The 18,216-nt window shown below is 40.3% G+C and overlaps 1 protein-coding gene across 2 annotated transcripts in view; it reads right to left on the bottom strand.

The window, feature by feature from the left end:
- Positions 1-18,216, bottom strand: part of LOC131824529 (collagen alpha-4(VI) chain-like) — a 117,757-nt gene that overhangs the window by 32,289 nt on the left and 67,252 nt on the right. For both annotated transcript variants that reach the window (XM_059162579.1, XM_059162580.1), the window contains exons 21-25: positions 8,006-8,068; positions 6,891-6,953; positions 5,766-5,828; positions 5,153-5,215; positions 2,880-2,930 (exon numbers count right to left, since the gene is read on the bottom strand). In XM_059162579.1, the coding sequence (XP_059018562.1) occupies positions 2,880-2,930; positions 5,153-5,215; positions 5,766-5,828; positions 6,891-6,953; positions 8,006-8,068 (303 nt within the window). The remainder of the gene's footprint in view (positions 1-2,879; positions 2,931-5,152; positions 5,216-5,765; positions 5,829-6,890; positions 6,954-8,005; positions 8,069-18,216) is intronic.

Here is an 18,216-nt window from a genome sequence, read left to right as displayed (position 1 = left end):
TTAGAGTTTAAGACACTGGTCCAAACTGGAGAAGTGCACGGAGATTAGAGGATAGATTAAGGATACCTGATGCCGTGAAACTGGATAAGGTCACCTGAGAAGAAAGTAAAGAGGAGCACAACAGAAGTATAAGGAACAAAAAGAGCAAAGGAAAAAAGAGACAGACAGGCAGAGAGAAACCAAGAAACAGACTCTTAACTATAGAGAAAAAACTGATGGTTACCAGAGGAGAGGTGGGGGAAGGGATGGGGGAAATAGGTGATGGCGGTTAAGGAGGGCACCTGTGATGAGCACTGGGCGTTGTATGGAAGTGTTGATCACTATACCGTACACCTGAAACTAATACTACACTCTACGTTAACTATACACTCTACGTTAACTGAAAAACTTAATAAAAAAATTTAAAAATTAAAATTATAAAAAAGAAAAGTATAAGGATAGAGTCCTGAGTCTTCTAATATTTAGAGGCCAAGAACATTCAAAAGAAACTAAAAACAAGAAGATAGCAAAAACCAGGGAATTGGTATGTTCTGGGAGATGAGAGAGGAAAGGTTTAAAGAAGAAGGCCATGATCACCTTTGTCAAATGCTGCTGAGACTTAGAGTATGATGCGGACAGAGAACTGACCACTGGATTTAGCACCATGGGTTTTACCTTGACTAAAGCAGATGTCATTGAGTGGGCAGGGGTCAGGGGGTGAAGGTTCAACTGTCATCCGTTCCAAAGAACCAGAGGACAGAAAGTGGAGTTTCTCAACCATGGCACTACTAATATTTTGGACCTGATGATTCTTCTTTGTTGTGAGGGGCTGTCCTGTGTATTACAGGAAGAAAAATAGTACTTCTGGTCTCCATCCACTAGGTGCCCTTTGCATCTCCTCCCCCAGTTGTGACAACCCAAACATCTCCAGACATTACCAAATATGCCCTGGAGGGTAAAATCACCATTGGGTAAAAACCACAGATATACACCTAATCCATCAAAGAATTTTGCCAGAGAGAAGGGGGACAGTGGTACTATGTAGTTAAGTGAGGGTTTTTTATGTTTGTTTTTTTAGATGGGCTATATTCACACTTCTTTGTATACTGACAGGAATGATCTATGGAGAGGGAAGAAAATTTGAGGATGAAGACGAGAAAAGACCCAGGACCTTAACAAAGCAAAAAGGGAATGGAATCCAGCCCAAGAGAGATGCGATCAGTCTTAGATGAGGGCACGGACTCTTATCTATAGCAGTAGGAGGGAAGACAGGGTACAGAGGCAAGTCAGTTGGCCTATGTCATGGCGGATGTAGGTAGATGTTTTCTGTTCATTTCTCCTACTTATTTCATGAAACAAGAAGCACAACTGTCTGCTGAAATTTGGAAGGGAAAGCAGGTCTTGGAAGTCTGAGGGAAGGGGAGAAGGTATGAAACAGTCAATTCAGAGAGGAGAGTGAATAGATGAGGGGAAGATAGCCAGCCAGTCAGCCAAGCAGCAATGAGGACTGTTTAAAACGAAGCCATTAAGTCTTGCCAGGAAAAACCCACGAAATAAAATAAAATAAAATAGGGCTCTGGCTGCAGCTCAGAACTGTTCCACAGTGTTCCACAGTGTTAACCACACTACAATAAGGAGAGGCTGCCCTTGGATTTAGTGCAGAGCTGGTATGTGGCTTAAAATATGGGCATTTGAATTCTACCTAGAATTCCCCATCTATGCAAAGTCCCCACTAGAGAAGAAAGACAGGATGTGCCAGGATGGGGATCCAATGGCATAGCTTCTACACTCAGATCTGTCTCTAACCATGTGTGACTGTGATGTGTGGCCAGCTGTGTGACCATCAGCACATTACATCACTTCTTTGAATCTCAATTTTCTTATCTGTGAATCAAAAGGGCCGAACTAGATGATCACCGAGGTCTCCATTTTTCATTATTGCACAGATATTTACTAAAAGTTTACTATGTTTTGGGAATTTATGCCCATTAATTATATTCAGGGCATTTTTCTGGTCAATAAAATAGCAGCAGTGCCATCAAGGGAAATAAGAGAATTGCAGAGAAGCCAGCCCAGGGTTAAGTAGCTGGGCATCTCTAAACATCCCAGTGATTTCTTATGTTGTGATGCAATAAATGGTAACTCACAGACCAAAGCACCAGAATAACTGTAACTATTGACATTTGATGAGTTGAAAGCTTCATGTGAGTTTCATTCTTCAAAACCTCTGTCAGTAACCCTTCAACTACAACATGCTAAAATACCATCTTCTTTGGGAGTAGAAATATTCAAACATATTTACTGAGTCCCTACTCTGTGCCAGGCTCATTCCAGCAATACAAAACTGAATAAGATGCAGTCTACTGTCAAATTCACAAACTTGTCAAATACGTAAGGATAAATTATAATACAACCTCAATGGAAAGGGACTACTGTAGAAATATGACTAACACACCTTAGGAACACAGAGCATAGGACAACCAAATCTGTCCATGGAAATCCAAGAAGGCTTCCACAAAGAGAAGTTGATATTTGAGTTGGTCTGAGAAAATGAGGAAAAATTGTCAAAAGGAGGGAGATGGGTAGGGACATCTCAAATAAAGGCAAGAGTGTTTGCTGAGGCGAGGAGTTGGGGAGGTTCCTGGCTCAGGTGGGACCATGTGGCACAGGTGGAAGATGAGAAAAAGAGTTTGATTTTTTAAAAAAAGCAGTGACAAAAAATCAGCTTTTTTTTTTTTTTTTTTTTTTTTTTTAAGGAGGGAACTCTGGCAGCTACAACATGTCATAAACAGCGTTCAGAAACCATGTCTGGCATACCACTTAGAATAAGACTTACCATCCATCTAATAAAATAAAAACTATAGTCCTTCATTTGGAATACTTCATAACTTAAGCCTCACCTTTTTCCCTTTTCTTCCTGGATGTCCATATCCATCTGGACCTAAAAGACCCTAAGAAAATGACACAAGATGAACAGTAGAGTTATCCATACCAGTGCTTGGTTAATTATGTTATCTGAACCCTTGGATTAATCAGGAGAGGAAGGAAGTGGTCAAAGCAGACAGGCTGCTAGAGGCTTATCTTATCTCATAGGATAAACTCTAAGCTACCTTTACAGGATAAGGAGAGGATAAGGGCTTAAAATTTTTAAAGAGCAAGGTATAGCAGTTTGAGGGGTTTTTTGTTCTGTTCCGTTTTGTTTTGTTTTCAGTTTTTAACTTGTTCAGCAAGATTCTATGCCTCACCAAGATGATACCATAGTTGCAAGGAGCCATATCACCATTAAAAAATCCCTGTTGGGCTTTTCTTGCAGGACAGAGTAACAATGGCAGAAACTCCAGAACTTTGTATAAATCTCTAGAGATAAAGACAGACCTTAGGAAAAAAGATTGGGATAGAGGAAATGAAGTTGAGTGAATCAGTGCACAGAACGTAAACCAAGACAGATCTGAATTTTCATTCCATTTCCCAATTGGTTGTACGAGGGGCATTAGGCAAGTTAGTCAACCTAAATTTCAGCTTCCTCACCCATTAAATGGGGTAAAACACCATGTACACAGCATGGTTGCTGGGAAGATTGAGTGAGATTATGCATGGAAAGCACTTCGCACGATGCCAGCTCAGAGAGAGCAGTCATTACTCTGCTGCTGATGGTGCAGCAGTGATGATGCTTGCAGAGGAGCAGTAATGAGGGTGGAGGTAGAGGCAATGGTGGTGGTGGTGGAGGTGATGGTGGAGGTGGTGATGGCAGAGGTGGTGGTAGTGGTGGTGATGGTGATTTTGGTCACAGTGATGGTGTTGTTGGTGGAGACAGTGACAGTCAAGGTGGAGGTGATGGTGAGGCTAGCAATTATGACTATGTTGATGATACTACTGGGATCTTAGCATCTGTACACGGTGTGCTTCCTATATTAAGGAGTGAATTCAGAACCTTTAGGTGCTTTTTTGCTCAAGGGACAAGAACTGCACCTAAACCAAGTAGTCAACTGCAAAGGACAATTTTAAATTTTAAGCCACAACGATCATTCTTATGGCCTAAGGAGGAAAGTTTGAAATGTTAGAAAATGAAAAAGAGTAAGATAAAAAAGATTGCCAAAGATGAATTATTGGGAGACCAAAAGAATGCAAATGAGATTCATTTGCGGTTTTCCCATCTTCTTTCCATTGAAGGACACACAGAGCTTCAGGCATTTACAACTCCAGAGACCCAAACTGTCTATTTTGGAGATATCTGCCTCTGACTATCCTGAAATGACACCTTCCAGAAAGGCACTGCTCCCCAGCTTTGTCTGTCCCAGGGAGAGATCAGTAGGAACAAACTTTGCATTATTTTAAATCAGGATATTTTCACAAAGTTAAACAGTGTTAACTTCATCATCCGGATTGAGTGTAGATGCAGAACACTACTTGTCTCAGATTCTGGTCGACAGTAACCCTGTTCTTTCCCTTTCCACATTTAAATTTCTCAGCCTGCTTTTTTTCTCCACCTCTGGCTAACCAATGCAATTTCAGTACTGAGTGCAAAACAACAGCAGGTTTTGCCCATTGCTCATAAAAGGAATTTCAGAAACAAATCGAAGCTGCAGGGAAGACAACATTTTTCCATATCATAAAGCTCTTTCCCATAAAATGGTGACTTGAAAATAGCCATAAAATAATTAACTTTTTCTCATGTTTAGAAGGATGACTAAGGAAGGTCTAAATGCATAGCCCTGTCTCTGGTAGTTTTACCTATTGAAGTAAACCTCTAACGATTGTTGGTTTCCAAGGGTTATTTCTGTGCTCTGAGCAATTGAGCCCATGTACTTATAAGTTTGCATTCTGATTGCCTGTCTTATTTGTTTCCCTGGAAAAGGGGTTTCATAAAACATGTCTGTATTCCAGAAAGTTTCACATGCTTGTAAAACAGCTTTGTCAAACAGAAGACACTCACTGGCACGTCCCTCTTCAACAGCATGGGAGAAGGCAAAATAAATCCCGAGATGACTGTGTGTTCTTTATTTGTAGGAAGAGTTTGAGAATCTTTGACTCTTTAGATTCACAACAGTTCTGCGGATCAGATCATATTTGTGTCCCAAATATTCATCAAGAATATGAGAATTTGGTGGGCAACGAGAACAAATAAGAAACAAGAAAGTGAATCAAGAGTCCAAAACAGAAAAAGCAGACTTACAGGTTGTCCTCTTAGTCCTTGTGGACCCCGGGGGCCTGTGGCTCCTACATCACCAACTTCCCCCTTTTGCAATAAAAAGTAAACATGAAGTTAATTTTCTCCTGTGAGTTCATGCAATCTTATGTCATTCTCCTTAGAGATTCTACAGTCACACTTTTCAGGTCCTATTGGCATCACCGTTTGGTCCAAGGTAAGTCTCTTCCTCTAGACTTTGTTACATACAGATAATAACAAATAGAGCAGAGATTTTGGCACTGAAAATTAGCAAAACCAGGTATGAAGCACCAGGAACAGAATTTTGTATTATTCTGATTTTTCGAGGTGTAAATGTGAGAATCTGTATTTGTACTGAATCCATATATGTATCTTTTTATTGATATGTCTTTGCCTACTGATATAGGTGGCCAACTATCCATCCATCTTTCTATATGTCAGTCTATATGTCTTTTCTTCCCTGTATCCATCCGTCCATCTATAAGATAATGGCCAGTCAATACCACCACTAACCATATCAGAAACTCCTGTTGGAAATGATCAGGTAAGGAGAGATTTGAATAAGGAAACCCAAGTTGCAATTTAAAAAAAAAAAAAAAATGTGTTTTTTGACATTTACCTTCCTTCCTGTTGGTCCAGCTTTTCCTTTGGAACCAATTGGCCCGGGAGGCCCAGGAATCCCCTGCAATAAGATCAGGACTAAAATCACCTCAAGGCACAATGTTAACTGTCTGGCTCTCTTGCTGTTATTGAAATAGTCTGGAACTGGTCCTAAATCACGAATCGCCTTTAATGTTTTATACAATTAATTGTATCCTTCAACAGACAAAATGCTTCCTATGCACATTTAATCTCTGGGTGGCGGGGGGGGGGGGGGGAGGGAGGCATTCTGGGTAAGAGGTCACGTCTCCCAAGTACTGAGCACTGAAGCAATGATCTGGTTGCTAGAGGGGAAAACACCATTTGATTAGGAGATCCAGAAGACAAACACCTGGACTTTCACCCACTGAAAACCGAAAATATTATCAAATGAAAATGAAAACAATAAGATGGGTTTACAGGACTAGACTCTTCCTGCTCAACATAGAGTCAGAACAGACCTAGAACATAGGCCATCCTGGAGATGTGAGTTTGAAATCTCCAGATCAAGATGCTTCTGCCTAACTTAGATCACGCTGCTCAGTGTTGAAGCCCAGACGCTCCCGTCATTAGAAGCCACTCCTCATCACCTGCCTCAATGAGGTCTAACCCTTCTATGAACTGCTGGGATCCTGGGTTAGGAGTAGAAGGGACGCCAGAGGGAACCAAGCTGGGAGCCACTTCAGCCACTTCCTATCCAGATGACAAATCATTCTCAATCCCTTTGAGCCTCAGTCACCTCATCTGTAAGACTGGGATGGCAATGCTTCCTTTTATGTTTATAAGCAGTAAATTAGTCTTTGATGCCCCTTTTACGGTTTTATTTTTTGTCACGCTATAGGTAAGGCACTATGAGCTTGGGTTAAACACCCTTGGGGCTCCGACCCAATCTCGTTGATCACTATATTCCCACAATACCTAGAGAAGGGGGTACACCCAGTGATCAAACTAGCTATTTCTAGAAACCCCTGATACCCACAAATCCCAGGGCAAAGAGTGTAGCTTTACGTTATTCCTTGGGAACACTCGGGTATCTGAATGCTGTGGCCACTGTTAACATTGTTAATGAGCAGCTCTGCTGCACCTTTTAGAGCTTCCAACTTACCTCAGCACCGGGTAATCCTCTTTGTCCAGAATTTCCTGGTATTCCTTGTCTTCCTCTCAGTCCCTAGTCCCAAGATGAAATTAAAGTTCAACCAATGTTTATGGAGCTATTTATTTCCCATGTAATCCCAAAGTCACCTTAGTCAACAATGAGAGCACAAATCAGGGTACTTGATTTGTGGGTCCTGACCCATCACTAATGTATTTATCACACTCCACTCAGCAGCATCTGCAAGGGAGCCCCCCAGGCTCTTTCTACCAGAAACACCGGATGTGAGCCTTTTCCATCTGTACCTATAATAACCACCTCCGCAGCTGAGTCCAGTGAGCCCTAAAATTTCAGAACACTGCTTTTATATTTTAATACGCCCAACTAATTTTAAATCCTGAAAGGGGAAAGAGAGGAGCTGCTAAGATACTGATCTCCTTTGAAAATTCAACCTTTGCTTTATATATCCAAGGGCTGAGGACTGGAGAACGTATTTTGATTTTATCAAGAACCAAGAGTACAGCTGCTTGTTCACAATAGTACAATAGCCTAATCTCACTGGGCACGTTGCTGGGGAGGTACTCATTTTCTCCCTGACCTATTTAACTTTACTGATTTCAACACTCATTTTTTTTTCCAGCTTTTCTGAGAAATGCTTTCCTGTTAGAAACATGGATCGTGGCTTCTATACCTTCTATATTCCTGCGTGAGGCATTATAATCACCCATTTAAATAGAGCATCATACTCACATCCCAGTGGGTGGTGAAAGTAAGGAGAGGTTTTTATTGATTATCTTGCTCATGGTTCATAACACAGCCCTTTTGCTCCCCTTGCACTCAGCGGTATGATAAAGTGAATACAAAAGAGAAAACCTTCCGTTAAAGGTTAAATGTGTTAATACTAGTGCTTAGGGCCATATTTAAGACGTAATAAGAACTTAGTAAATATTAGTTATTGGAGTTTAACTTGCCCAGGAGAGAGACTCTACAGTTTGCTTTGGAAGGCCCTGGAAAAGAGATATCCAAGGCCATTCTGATATATGTTAAGTCCCTATCCAAGAATCTGTTTTGTTTGATAATTTCAAACAAATATCCTTTAGCACTAAAAACAAGTTCACTGATACAACCTGTGAGCCTGGGTATCCAAGCTCTCCTTGGTAACCCTGTTCACCAGGTTCTCCACGCACACCCTGTCAAAATAAGCAAAACTTAGTGAGTTCACCAGGCACTAATAATGTTTGTTTTGAAGGCAGCCTTTCCTGCAAGATGTCACTTGAAAGCCACAAGAGAAAAGAAAGGGGGAAAAAAAAAGGTTTTGATTGTCTGTGCTCCGTTCTCTTGGGATTGGAGAGGATATGGGAAGAAGGGCCTCCACTTATGTTGGAAAACCAGATTCTTACTGTCTTTCCCAGTCTTTGCATGTCTCCTTCCAATATCTTGGCTGGTGATAAAAGCAAAAATATTTTGTTTAAATAACCCAAGCTCCCACTTAACAACAGGTTCGTAAAAAGCCCATTCATTCCTTTTAAGTGATATGGGCTAAATGCTCCCTGGTGTTAAGGACCCTTAGCCCTTGTGAAGAAACTCAGAAGGTTGAGCACAGCAACAGGCGTGACATTCTGGCAGAAATGGCAGAAAACTGGCTTTTTTTAAAAAAAAAGATTTTACTTAATTTGAGAGAGAGAGAGAAGGAGCAGGGGGAGGGGCAGAAGCGGAGGGAGAAGCAGACTTCCTGCTGAGGAGGGAACCTACATGGGGCTGAATCTCAGGACTCTGGGATTCTGAGCTGAACCAAAGGCAGATGCTCAACTGACTGAGCCACCCAGGGTGCCCCCAGAAAACTGGCTTTAAAGCCCTACAGATTCAGGGCGCCTGGGTGGCTCAGTCCTGGGATAAAACCAGCATCAGTCTCTGCTCAGCAGAGAGCCTGTTTCTCCCTTTGCCACTTACCCCTCTTGTGCTCTCTCTCTCTTGTCTCTCTCTCTTTTTTAAATAACAAATAAATAAAATCTTAAAAAAAAAAATCCTACAGGTTCTTACAACATTAAGCTGGCTCTCTAGGCAAAAGGTGAGATGTTAACATGATTCATCTAATAACTGATTAATTTCACCCTCAAATTAATATTTTCACTTCTACAGAGAAGATACCTTTTGTAAGATTGAGGATAATACCCATTTTGTGAATTATTCTGTCTTCTTTTTCATGTTGTTCAGGTGTCGGGAAGGTTACTATTTATTCATGGATTTGCAAAGAGAAAAAAAACCTTGAACTCAGAATTAATCACTACATGGATCAATTCCTCATGCTTCTGAAGTTTTTAAAACTATTCAGGTAAATGGGAAGCACTTCTCTCAATTATTACTGCTGTATTATTCTGGTCTTTAGCAGTTGATTTCTAGATTTATAAACATAATTTTTTTATTTTTTATAAACATTTTATTTATTTATTTGCCAGACAAATATCACAAGTGGGGGAGTGGGGAAGCAGGTTCCCTGCTGAGCAGAGAGCCCGACTGGGGGCTCGATCCCAGGACCCTGTGATCATGACCTGAGCCAAAGGCAGAGGCTTTAACCACTGAGCCACCCATGTGCCCCAACTTTTTAATTTTTTAATTTAAATTCAATTAGCCAATATATAGTACATCATTATTTTCAGATGTAAAGTTAAAAAAAAAAATCATTAGTTGCCTATAACACCCAGTGTTCATCACATCACGTGCCCTCCTTAATGCCTATCATCCAATTACCTCGTCCCCCCACCCACCTCCCCTCTAGCAACCTTCGTTTTGTATATTTTAAAGGCACGTAGCTAGAAATTTTGAGATAGGTTGTGAAATGTTTGCCTATCACGTTACTGCCATTGACAGTGCAACATTCAGAAACAATTTGGCTCTATGCCGCAAAATTCAGACTCTTTTATTGTACCTCCATGTCTATACATTTATATTAAGGAAATCATTTCAGCAAAGCAAAAGCAAGAACAAAACAAAAACCCTATAATACAGTTTTTCTTTACATCACTGACTATGATATCTAACATAATAGAAATTACCTAAATGCTCAACATAAGAATTGTTTAGCAAATTACTATTCTTCTACAGAGAATGCTATAATATATTAAACTGATAATAGGAAGATTTGGAAACAGAAAAGCAGACTATAAAATAGTATACCCATGATAATAACTCTTTATTATCTATCTAGTACAGGAAACACACAAACATGAAAATAAATTGCTGGAGGCTAGTGGGTTTATGGACATATAAAAAACAAATTATATTCTTAATTTTATCATAATTAACAAGTTCAAGTTTTTCCTTATTGCCAAAATAACCTCTGCATTGATTTGTTTGCCATAATACAATGTTTTCTATAAAAAATATTATTTAAAATTCCAGTTTATTATGTATCTTGTAGATGCCAGCATCTCTAATTTTATAGACCGTAATGAACCATCTTTTTCCATATCCAAGGGATGCTGTGATTTGGAATTCAGCACCTCTGTACACTGTACTCTTCCAATAGTACTTGCCCATCTTTAGCAAGCTGCAGCCTCAAAACATAAATGCATCTATATGACCAGTGTTCCAACACTGGGTTAACTAGCAAACTACTGACGTGTTGAATAACTCCACTTCACCTTGGAGTCTGCAAATGGTTGGGATTTTATCTCTTATTTTTAAAAAATTTTTAAAAGCAAAGGAAAAAGAACAAAGACAGGGATTCATCAAGATTACAATGTGCTAAATGGAGAGGCTTTCTATGAAAGGCAGCAGTTTGCACACATTTTTCTCTGCTCCCCAAATGAGAGGTTGCTGTTTTACAATTTGTCCCTATAAGACAACAGTACAGAGGCCCAGAGAAAAATGGATCTGAATTAGAGCAGGAAGACAGAGGGCCCAGGAAGGAGGAAATCCAAGAGAAATAAATCCCACATGTTTAAATATATTGGGAAGTTCTCAGTTTTCTCAAAGAGCTTTAAAATTAACTGGTAATCGGCACGTAGAACACAAAGCAAATAAGAAGAGAGGCTGGCTCAAGGAAAACAGGTTACATAGCTGCAAATAATATTTGCCCAGCCATATGAACAATCAGCTGACTTGACCAAAAGTGGACAAGTTAAGCATACGGCAAGGATGAGCTGGAGACAAGTATATGGAGAAGGAAACACAGAGTTTAAGAACAATGTTTCTCCCCCATAATCAGAAATCGAGAGAAAAATATCCCAAATTGAAAACCAAGAAACTGCAAAATAAGTATGTTGTTTAGAAAAACAGCAATAGAAAACCATAAGAGACTCTTGATCTCAGGAAACAAACTGAGGGTTGCTGGAGGGGAGGGGTGGGAGCGATGGGGTTGCTGGGGGATGGACATTGGGGAGGGTATGTGCTACAGTGAGTGCTGTGAATTGTGTGAGATTGATGATTCATAGACCTGTACCCCTGGAACAAATAATATATTATATGTTAATTAAAAAATATACAGTGGAAAAAAGACAGTCTCTTCAATAAATGGTGCTGGGAAAACTGGGCAGCTATATGTAGAAGAATGAAACTCGACCATTCTCTTACACTGTACACAAAGATAAACTCAAAATGGATAAAAGACCTCAACATGAGACAAGAATCCATCAGAATCCTAGAGAACATAGGCAGTAATCTCTTCGATATCAGCCACAGCAACTTCTTTCAAGATATGTCTCCAAAGGCAAAGGAAACAAAAACGAAAATAAACTTTGGGGAATTGATCAAAATCAAAAGCTTCTGCACAGCAAAGGAAACAGTCAACAAAACAAAGAGGGAACCCATGGAATGGGAGAAGATATTTGCAAATGACAGTACAGACAAAAGGTTGATATCCAGGATCTATAAAGAACTCCTCAAACTCAACACACAGACAGAATGACTGCTGACAGAGTCAGAGCTGTAGTGCTGAGTTAGATTTTAAAAGGCAAGATAAAGACTGAGAAATACACTAAGAAGAGTGCCAAGGGAGTGAATACTTCCCTCTCTCCCTGCCCTCCCCCACTTGTAGCTGACTCTGAAGAAGGGCAAAGCTATGAGCCTTCTTTTCTGGAGCAAACATCAGAAAATATAGAGAGCTCAGAAACTGGGGGAAAGCCATAAACATTTAAAAACAACAAATATATCTGCTGTTTTGAAGATGGCGGAGAAGTAGCAAGCTGAGACTGCTTCAGCTAGCCGGAGATCAGCTAGATAGCTTATCTAAAGATTGCAAACACCTGAAAATCCATCGGCAGATCGAAGAGAAGAAGAACAGCAATTCTGGAAACAGAAAAACAACCACTTTCTGAAAGGTAGGACCGGCGGAGAAGTGAATCCAAAGCGACGGGAAGATAGACCCCGGGGGGAGGGGCCGGCTCCCGGCAAGCGGCGGAGCAACCGCGCACAAAATCAGGACTTTTAAAAGTCTGTTCCGCTGAGGGACATCGTTCCAGAGGCTAAACCGGGGCGAAGCCCACGCGGGGTCAGCGTGGCCTCAGGTCCCGCAGGGTCACAGAAGGATCGGGGGTGTCTGAGTGTCGCAGAGCTTGCGGGTATTGGAACGGGAAAGCCGGCTACAGAGACAGAGCCGACAGTAAGCTCGCAGCTCCGTGTTACCTTGAACCGGTCGCAGGCTCGGTGAGCTCGGAGCGCGGCCGGAGGTCAGGCAGACGGGAGTAACTGGGCGCTGTTCTCTGAGGGCGCCCTGAGGAGTGGGGCCCTGGGCTCTCGGCTCCTCCGGGCTGGAGACCAGGAGGCCGCCATTTGTATTCCCGTCCTCTGGAACTCTACGGAAAGCGCTCAGGGAACAAAAGCTCCTGAAAGCAAACCCGAGCGGATTACTCACCCCGGCCCCGGGTAAGGGCGGTGTAATTCCGCCTGGGGCAAAGACACTTGAGAATCACTACAACAGGCCCCTCCCCCAGAAGATCAACAAGAAATCCAGCCGAGACCAAGTTCACCTACCAAGGAGTGCGGTTTCAATACCAAGGAGAGCAGCAGAATTCCAGAGGAGGAGAAAGCCAAGCACGGAACTCATGGCTTTTTTCCTGTGATTTTTTTTAGTCTTGCAGTTAATTTAATTTTTTCTTTTTCATTTTTTTTTTTTTTCTCGCCTTCGGGTAAAATTTTTTTTTTTTTAACTGTTACCTTTTTCTTTTTTAACGATTTTTTACTAGTTTATCTAATATATATATATATTTTTTTACATTTTTCTTAGGTGTTTTCTTTTTTAAAAAAAATTCTTTTCTTTTCTTCTTTTTTTTTTTTTTCTTTTTTCTTTCTTCCTTTTTGAACCTCTTTTTATCCCCTTTCTCCCCACTCACGATTTTGGATCTCTTCTAATTTGGCTAAAGCATATTTTCCTGGGGTTGTTGCCACCCTTTTAGTATTTTACTTGCCCCTTCATTTACTCTTATCTGGACAAAATGACAAGACGTAAAAATTCACCACAAAAAAAAGAACAAGAGGCAGTACCGAAGGCTAGGGACCTAATCAATACAGACATCGGTAATATGTCAGATCTAGAGTTCAGAATGACAATTCTCAAGGTTCTAGCCGGGCTCGAAAAAGGCATGGAAGATATTAGAGAAACCCTCTCGAGAGATATAAAAGCCCTTTCTGGAGAAATAAAAGAACTAAAATCTAACCAAGTTGAAATCAAAAAAGCTATTAATGAGGTGCAATCAAAAATGGAGGCTCTCACTGCTAGGATAAATGAGGCAGAAGAAAGAATTAGTGATATAGAAGACCAAATGACAGAGAATAAAGAAGCTGATCAAAAGAGGGACAAACAGCTACTGGACCACGAGGGGAGAATTCGAGAAATAAGTGACACCATAAGACGAAACAACATTAGAATAATTGGGATTCCAGAAGAAGAAGAAAGTGAGAGGGGAGCAGAAGGTATACTGGAGAGAATTATTGGGGAGAATTTCCCCAATATGGCAAAGGGAACGAGCATCAAAATTCAGGAGGTTCAGAGAATGCCCCTCAAAATCAATAAGAATAGGCCCACACCCCGTCACCTAATAGTAAAATTTACAAGTCTCAATGACAAAGAGAAAATCCTGAAAGCAGCCCGGGAAAAGAAGTCTGTAACATACAATGGTAAAAATATTAGATTGGCAGCTGACTTATCCACAGAGACCTGGCAGGCCAGAAAGAGCTGGCATGATATTTTCAGAGCACTAAACGAGAAAAACATGCAGCCAAGAATACTATATCCAGCTAGGCTATCATTGAAAATAGAAGGAGAGATTAAAAGCTTCCAGGACAAACAACAACTGAAAGAATTTGCAAATACCAAACCAGCTCTACAGGAAATATTGAAAGGGGTCCTCTAAGCAAAGAGAGAGCCTACAAGTGGTAGATCAGAAAGGAACAGAGACCATATACAGTAACAGTCACCTTACAGGCAATACAATGGCACTAAATTCATATCTCTCAATAGTTACCCTGAATGTGAATGGGCTAAATGCCCCTGTCAAAAGACACAGGGTATCAGAATGGATAAAAAAACAAAACCCATCTATATGTTGCCTCCAAGAAACACATTTTAAGCCCGAAGACACCTCCAGATTTAAAGTGAGGGGGTGGAAAAGAATTTACCATGCTAATGGACATCAGAAGAAAGCAGGAGTGGCAATCCTTATATCAGATCAATTAGATTTTAAGCCAAAGACTGTAATAAGAGAGGAGGAAGGACACTATATCATACTCAAAGGGTCTGTCCAACAAGAAGATTTAACAATTTTAAATATCTATGCCCCCAACGTGGGAGCAGCCAACTATATAAACCAATTAATAACAAAATCAAAGAAACACATCAACAACAATACAATAATAGTAGGGGACTTTAACACTCCCCTCACTGAAATGGACAGGTCATCCAAGCAAAAGATCAGCAAGGAAATAAAGGCCTTAAATGACACACTGGACCAGATGGACATCACAGATATATTCAGAATATTTCATCCCAAAGCAACAGAATACACATTCTTCTCTAGTGCACATGGAACATTCTCCAGAATAGATCACATCCTCGGTCCTAAATCAGGACTCAACCGGTATCAAAAGATTGGGATCATTCCCTGCATATTTTCAGACCACAATGCTCTAAAGCTAGAACTCAACCACAAAAGGAAGTTTGGAAAGAACCCAAATACATGGAGACTAAACAGTATCCTTCTAAAGAATGAATGGGTCAACCGGGAAATTAAAGAAGAATTGAAAAAAATCATGGAAACAAATGATAATGAAAATACAACGGTTCAAAATCTGTGGGACACAACAAAGGCAGTCCTGAGAGGCAAATATATAGCGGTACAAGCCTTTCTCAAGAAACAAGAAAGGTCTCAGGTACACAACCTAACCCTACACCTAAAGGAGCTGGAGAAAGAACAAGAAAGAAACCCTAAGCCCAGCAGGAGAAGAGAAATCATAAAGATCAGAGCAGAAATCAATGAAATAGAAACCAAAAAAACAATAGAACAAATCAACGAAACTAGGAGCTGGTTCTTTGAAAGAATTAATAAAATTGATAAACCCCTGGCCCGACTTATCAAAAAGAAAAGAGAAAGGACCCAAATAAATAAAATCATGAATGAAAGAGGAGAGATCACAACTAACACCAAGGAAATACAAACTATTATAAGAACATACTATGAGCAACTCTACGGCAATAAATTTGACAATCTGGAAGAAATGGATGCATTCCTAGAAACATATAAACTACCACAACTGAACCATGAAGAAATAGAAAGCCTGAACAGACCCATAACCAGTAAGGAGATTGAAACAGTCATTAAAAATCTCCAAACAAACAAAAGCCCAGGGCCAGACGGCTTCCCGGGGGAATTCTACCAAACATTTAAAGAAGAACTAATTCCTATTCTCCTGAAACTGTTCCAAAAAATAGAAATGGAAGGAAAACTTCCAAACTCATTTTATGAGGCCAGCATCACCTTGATACCAAAACCAGACAAGGATCCCACCAAAAAAGAGAGCTATAGACCGATATCCTTGATGAACACAGATGCGAAAATACTCAACAAAATACTAGCCAATCGGATTCAACAGTACATTAAAAAGATTATTCACCACGACCAAGTGGGATTTATTCCAGGGCTGCAAGGTTGGTTCAACATCCGCAAATCAGTCAATGTGATACAACACATCAATAAAAGTAAGAACAAGAACCATATGATACTCTCAATAGATGCTGAAAAAGCATTTGACAAAGTACAACATCCCTTCCTGATCAAAACTCTTCAAAGTGTAGGGATAGAGGGCACATACCTCAATATCATCAAAGCCATCTATGAAAAACCCACCGCAAATATCATTCTCAATGGAGAAAAACTGAAAGCTTTTCCGCTAAGGTCAGGAACACGGCAGGGATGTCCATTATCACCACTGCTATTCAACATCGTACTAGAGGTCCTAGCCTCAGCAATCAGACAACAAAAGGAAATTAAAGGCATCCAAATCGGCAAAGAAGAAGTCAAATTATCACTCTTCGCAGATGATATGATACTATATGTGGAAAACCCAAAAGACTCCACTCCAAAACTGCTAGAACTTATACAGGAATTCAGTAAAGTGTCAGGATATAAAATCAATGCACAGAAATCAGTTGCATTTCTCTACACCAACAGCAAGACAGAAGAAAGAGAAATTAAGGAGTCAATCCCATTTACAATTGCATCCAAAACCATAAGATACCTAGGAATAAACCTAACCAAAGAGACACAGAATCTATACTCAGAAAACTATAAAGTACTCATGAAAGAAATTGAGGAAGACACAAAGAAATGGAAAAATGTTCCATGCTCCTGGATTGGAAGAATAAATATTGTGAAAATGTCTATGCTACCTAAAGCAATCTACACATTTAATGCAATTCCTATCAAAGTACCATCCATCTTTTTCAAAGAAATGGAACAAATAATTCTAAAATTTATATGGAACCAGAAAAGACCTCGAATAGCCAAAGGAATATTGAAAAAGAAAGCCAACGTTGGTGGCATCACAATTCCGGACTTCAAGCTCTATTACAAAGCTGTCATCATCAAGACAGCATGGTACTGGCACAAAAACAGACACATAGATCAATGGAACAGAATAGAGAGCCCAGAAATAGACCCTCAACTCTATGGTCAACTAATCTTCGACAAAGCAGGAAAGAATGTCCAATGGAAAAAAGACAGCCTTTTCAATAAATGGTGCTGGGAAAATTGGACAGCCACATGCAGAAAAATGAAATTGGACCATTTCCTTACACCACACACAAAAATAGACTCAAAATGGATGAAGGACCTCAATGTACGAAAGGAATCCATCAAAATCCTTGAGGAGAACACGGGCAGCAACCTCTTCGACCTCTGCCGCAGCAACATCTTCCTAGGAACAACGCAAAAGGCAAGGGAAGCAAGGGAAAAAATGAACTACTGGGATTTCATCAAGATCAAAAGCTTTTGCACAGCAAAGGAAACAGTTAACAAAATCAAAAGACAACTGACAGAATGGGAGAAGATATTTGCAAACGACATATCAGATAAAGGACTAGTGTCCAGAATCTATAAAGAACTTAGCAAACTCAACACCCAAAGAACAAATAATCCAATCAAGAAATGGGCAGAAGACATGAACAGACATTTCTGCAAAGAAGACATCCAGATGGCGAACAGACACATGAAAAAGTGCTCCATATCACTCGGCATCAGGGAAATACAAATCAAAACCACAATGAGATATCACCTCACACCAGTCAGAATGGCTAAAATCAACAAGTCAGGAAATGACAGATGCTGGCGAGGATGCGGAGAAAGGGGAACCCTCCTACACTGTTGGTGGGAATGCAAGCTGGTGCAGCCACTCTGGAAAACAGCATGGAGGTTCCTCAAAATGTTGAAAATAGAACTGCCCTATGACCCAGCAATTGCACTATTGGGTATTTACCCTAAAGATACAAATGTAGTGATCCAAAGGGACACATGCACCCGAATGTTTATAGCAGCAATGTCCACAATAGCCAAACTATGGAAAGAACCTAGATGTCCATCAACAGATGAATGGATCAAGAAGATGTGGTATATATACACAATGGAATACTATGCAGCCATCAAAAGAAATGAAATCTTGCCATTTGCAACAACGTGGATGGAACTAGAGCGTATCATGCTTAGCGAAATAAGTCAAGCAGAGAAAGACAACTATCATATGATCTCCCTGATATGAGGAAGTGGTGATGCAACATGGAGGCTTAAGTGGGTAGAAGAATAAATGAAACAAGATGGGATTGGGAGGGAGACAAACCATAAGTGACTCTTAA

This window comes from Mustela lutreola, chromosome 2 (genome assembly GCF_030435805.1).
Source record: "Mustela lutreola isolate mMusLut2 chromosome 2, mMusLut2.pri, whole genome shotgun sequence".
Lineage (NCBI taxonomy): Eukaryota > Metazoa > Chordata > Mammalia > Carnivora > Mustelidae > Mustela > Mustela lutreola.
Note: the sequence above shows the minus strand (reverse complement) of the source record. Positions and strands in the feature narration are given on the sequence as shown.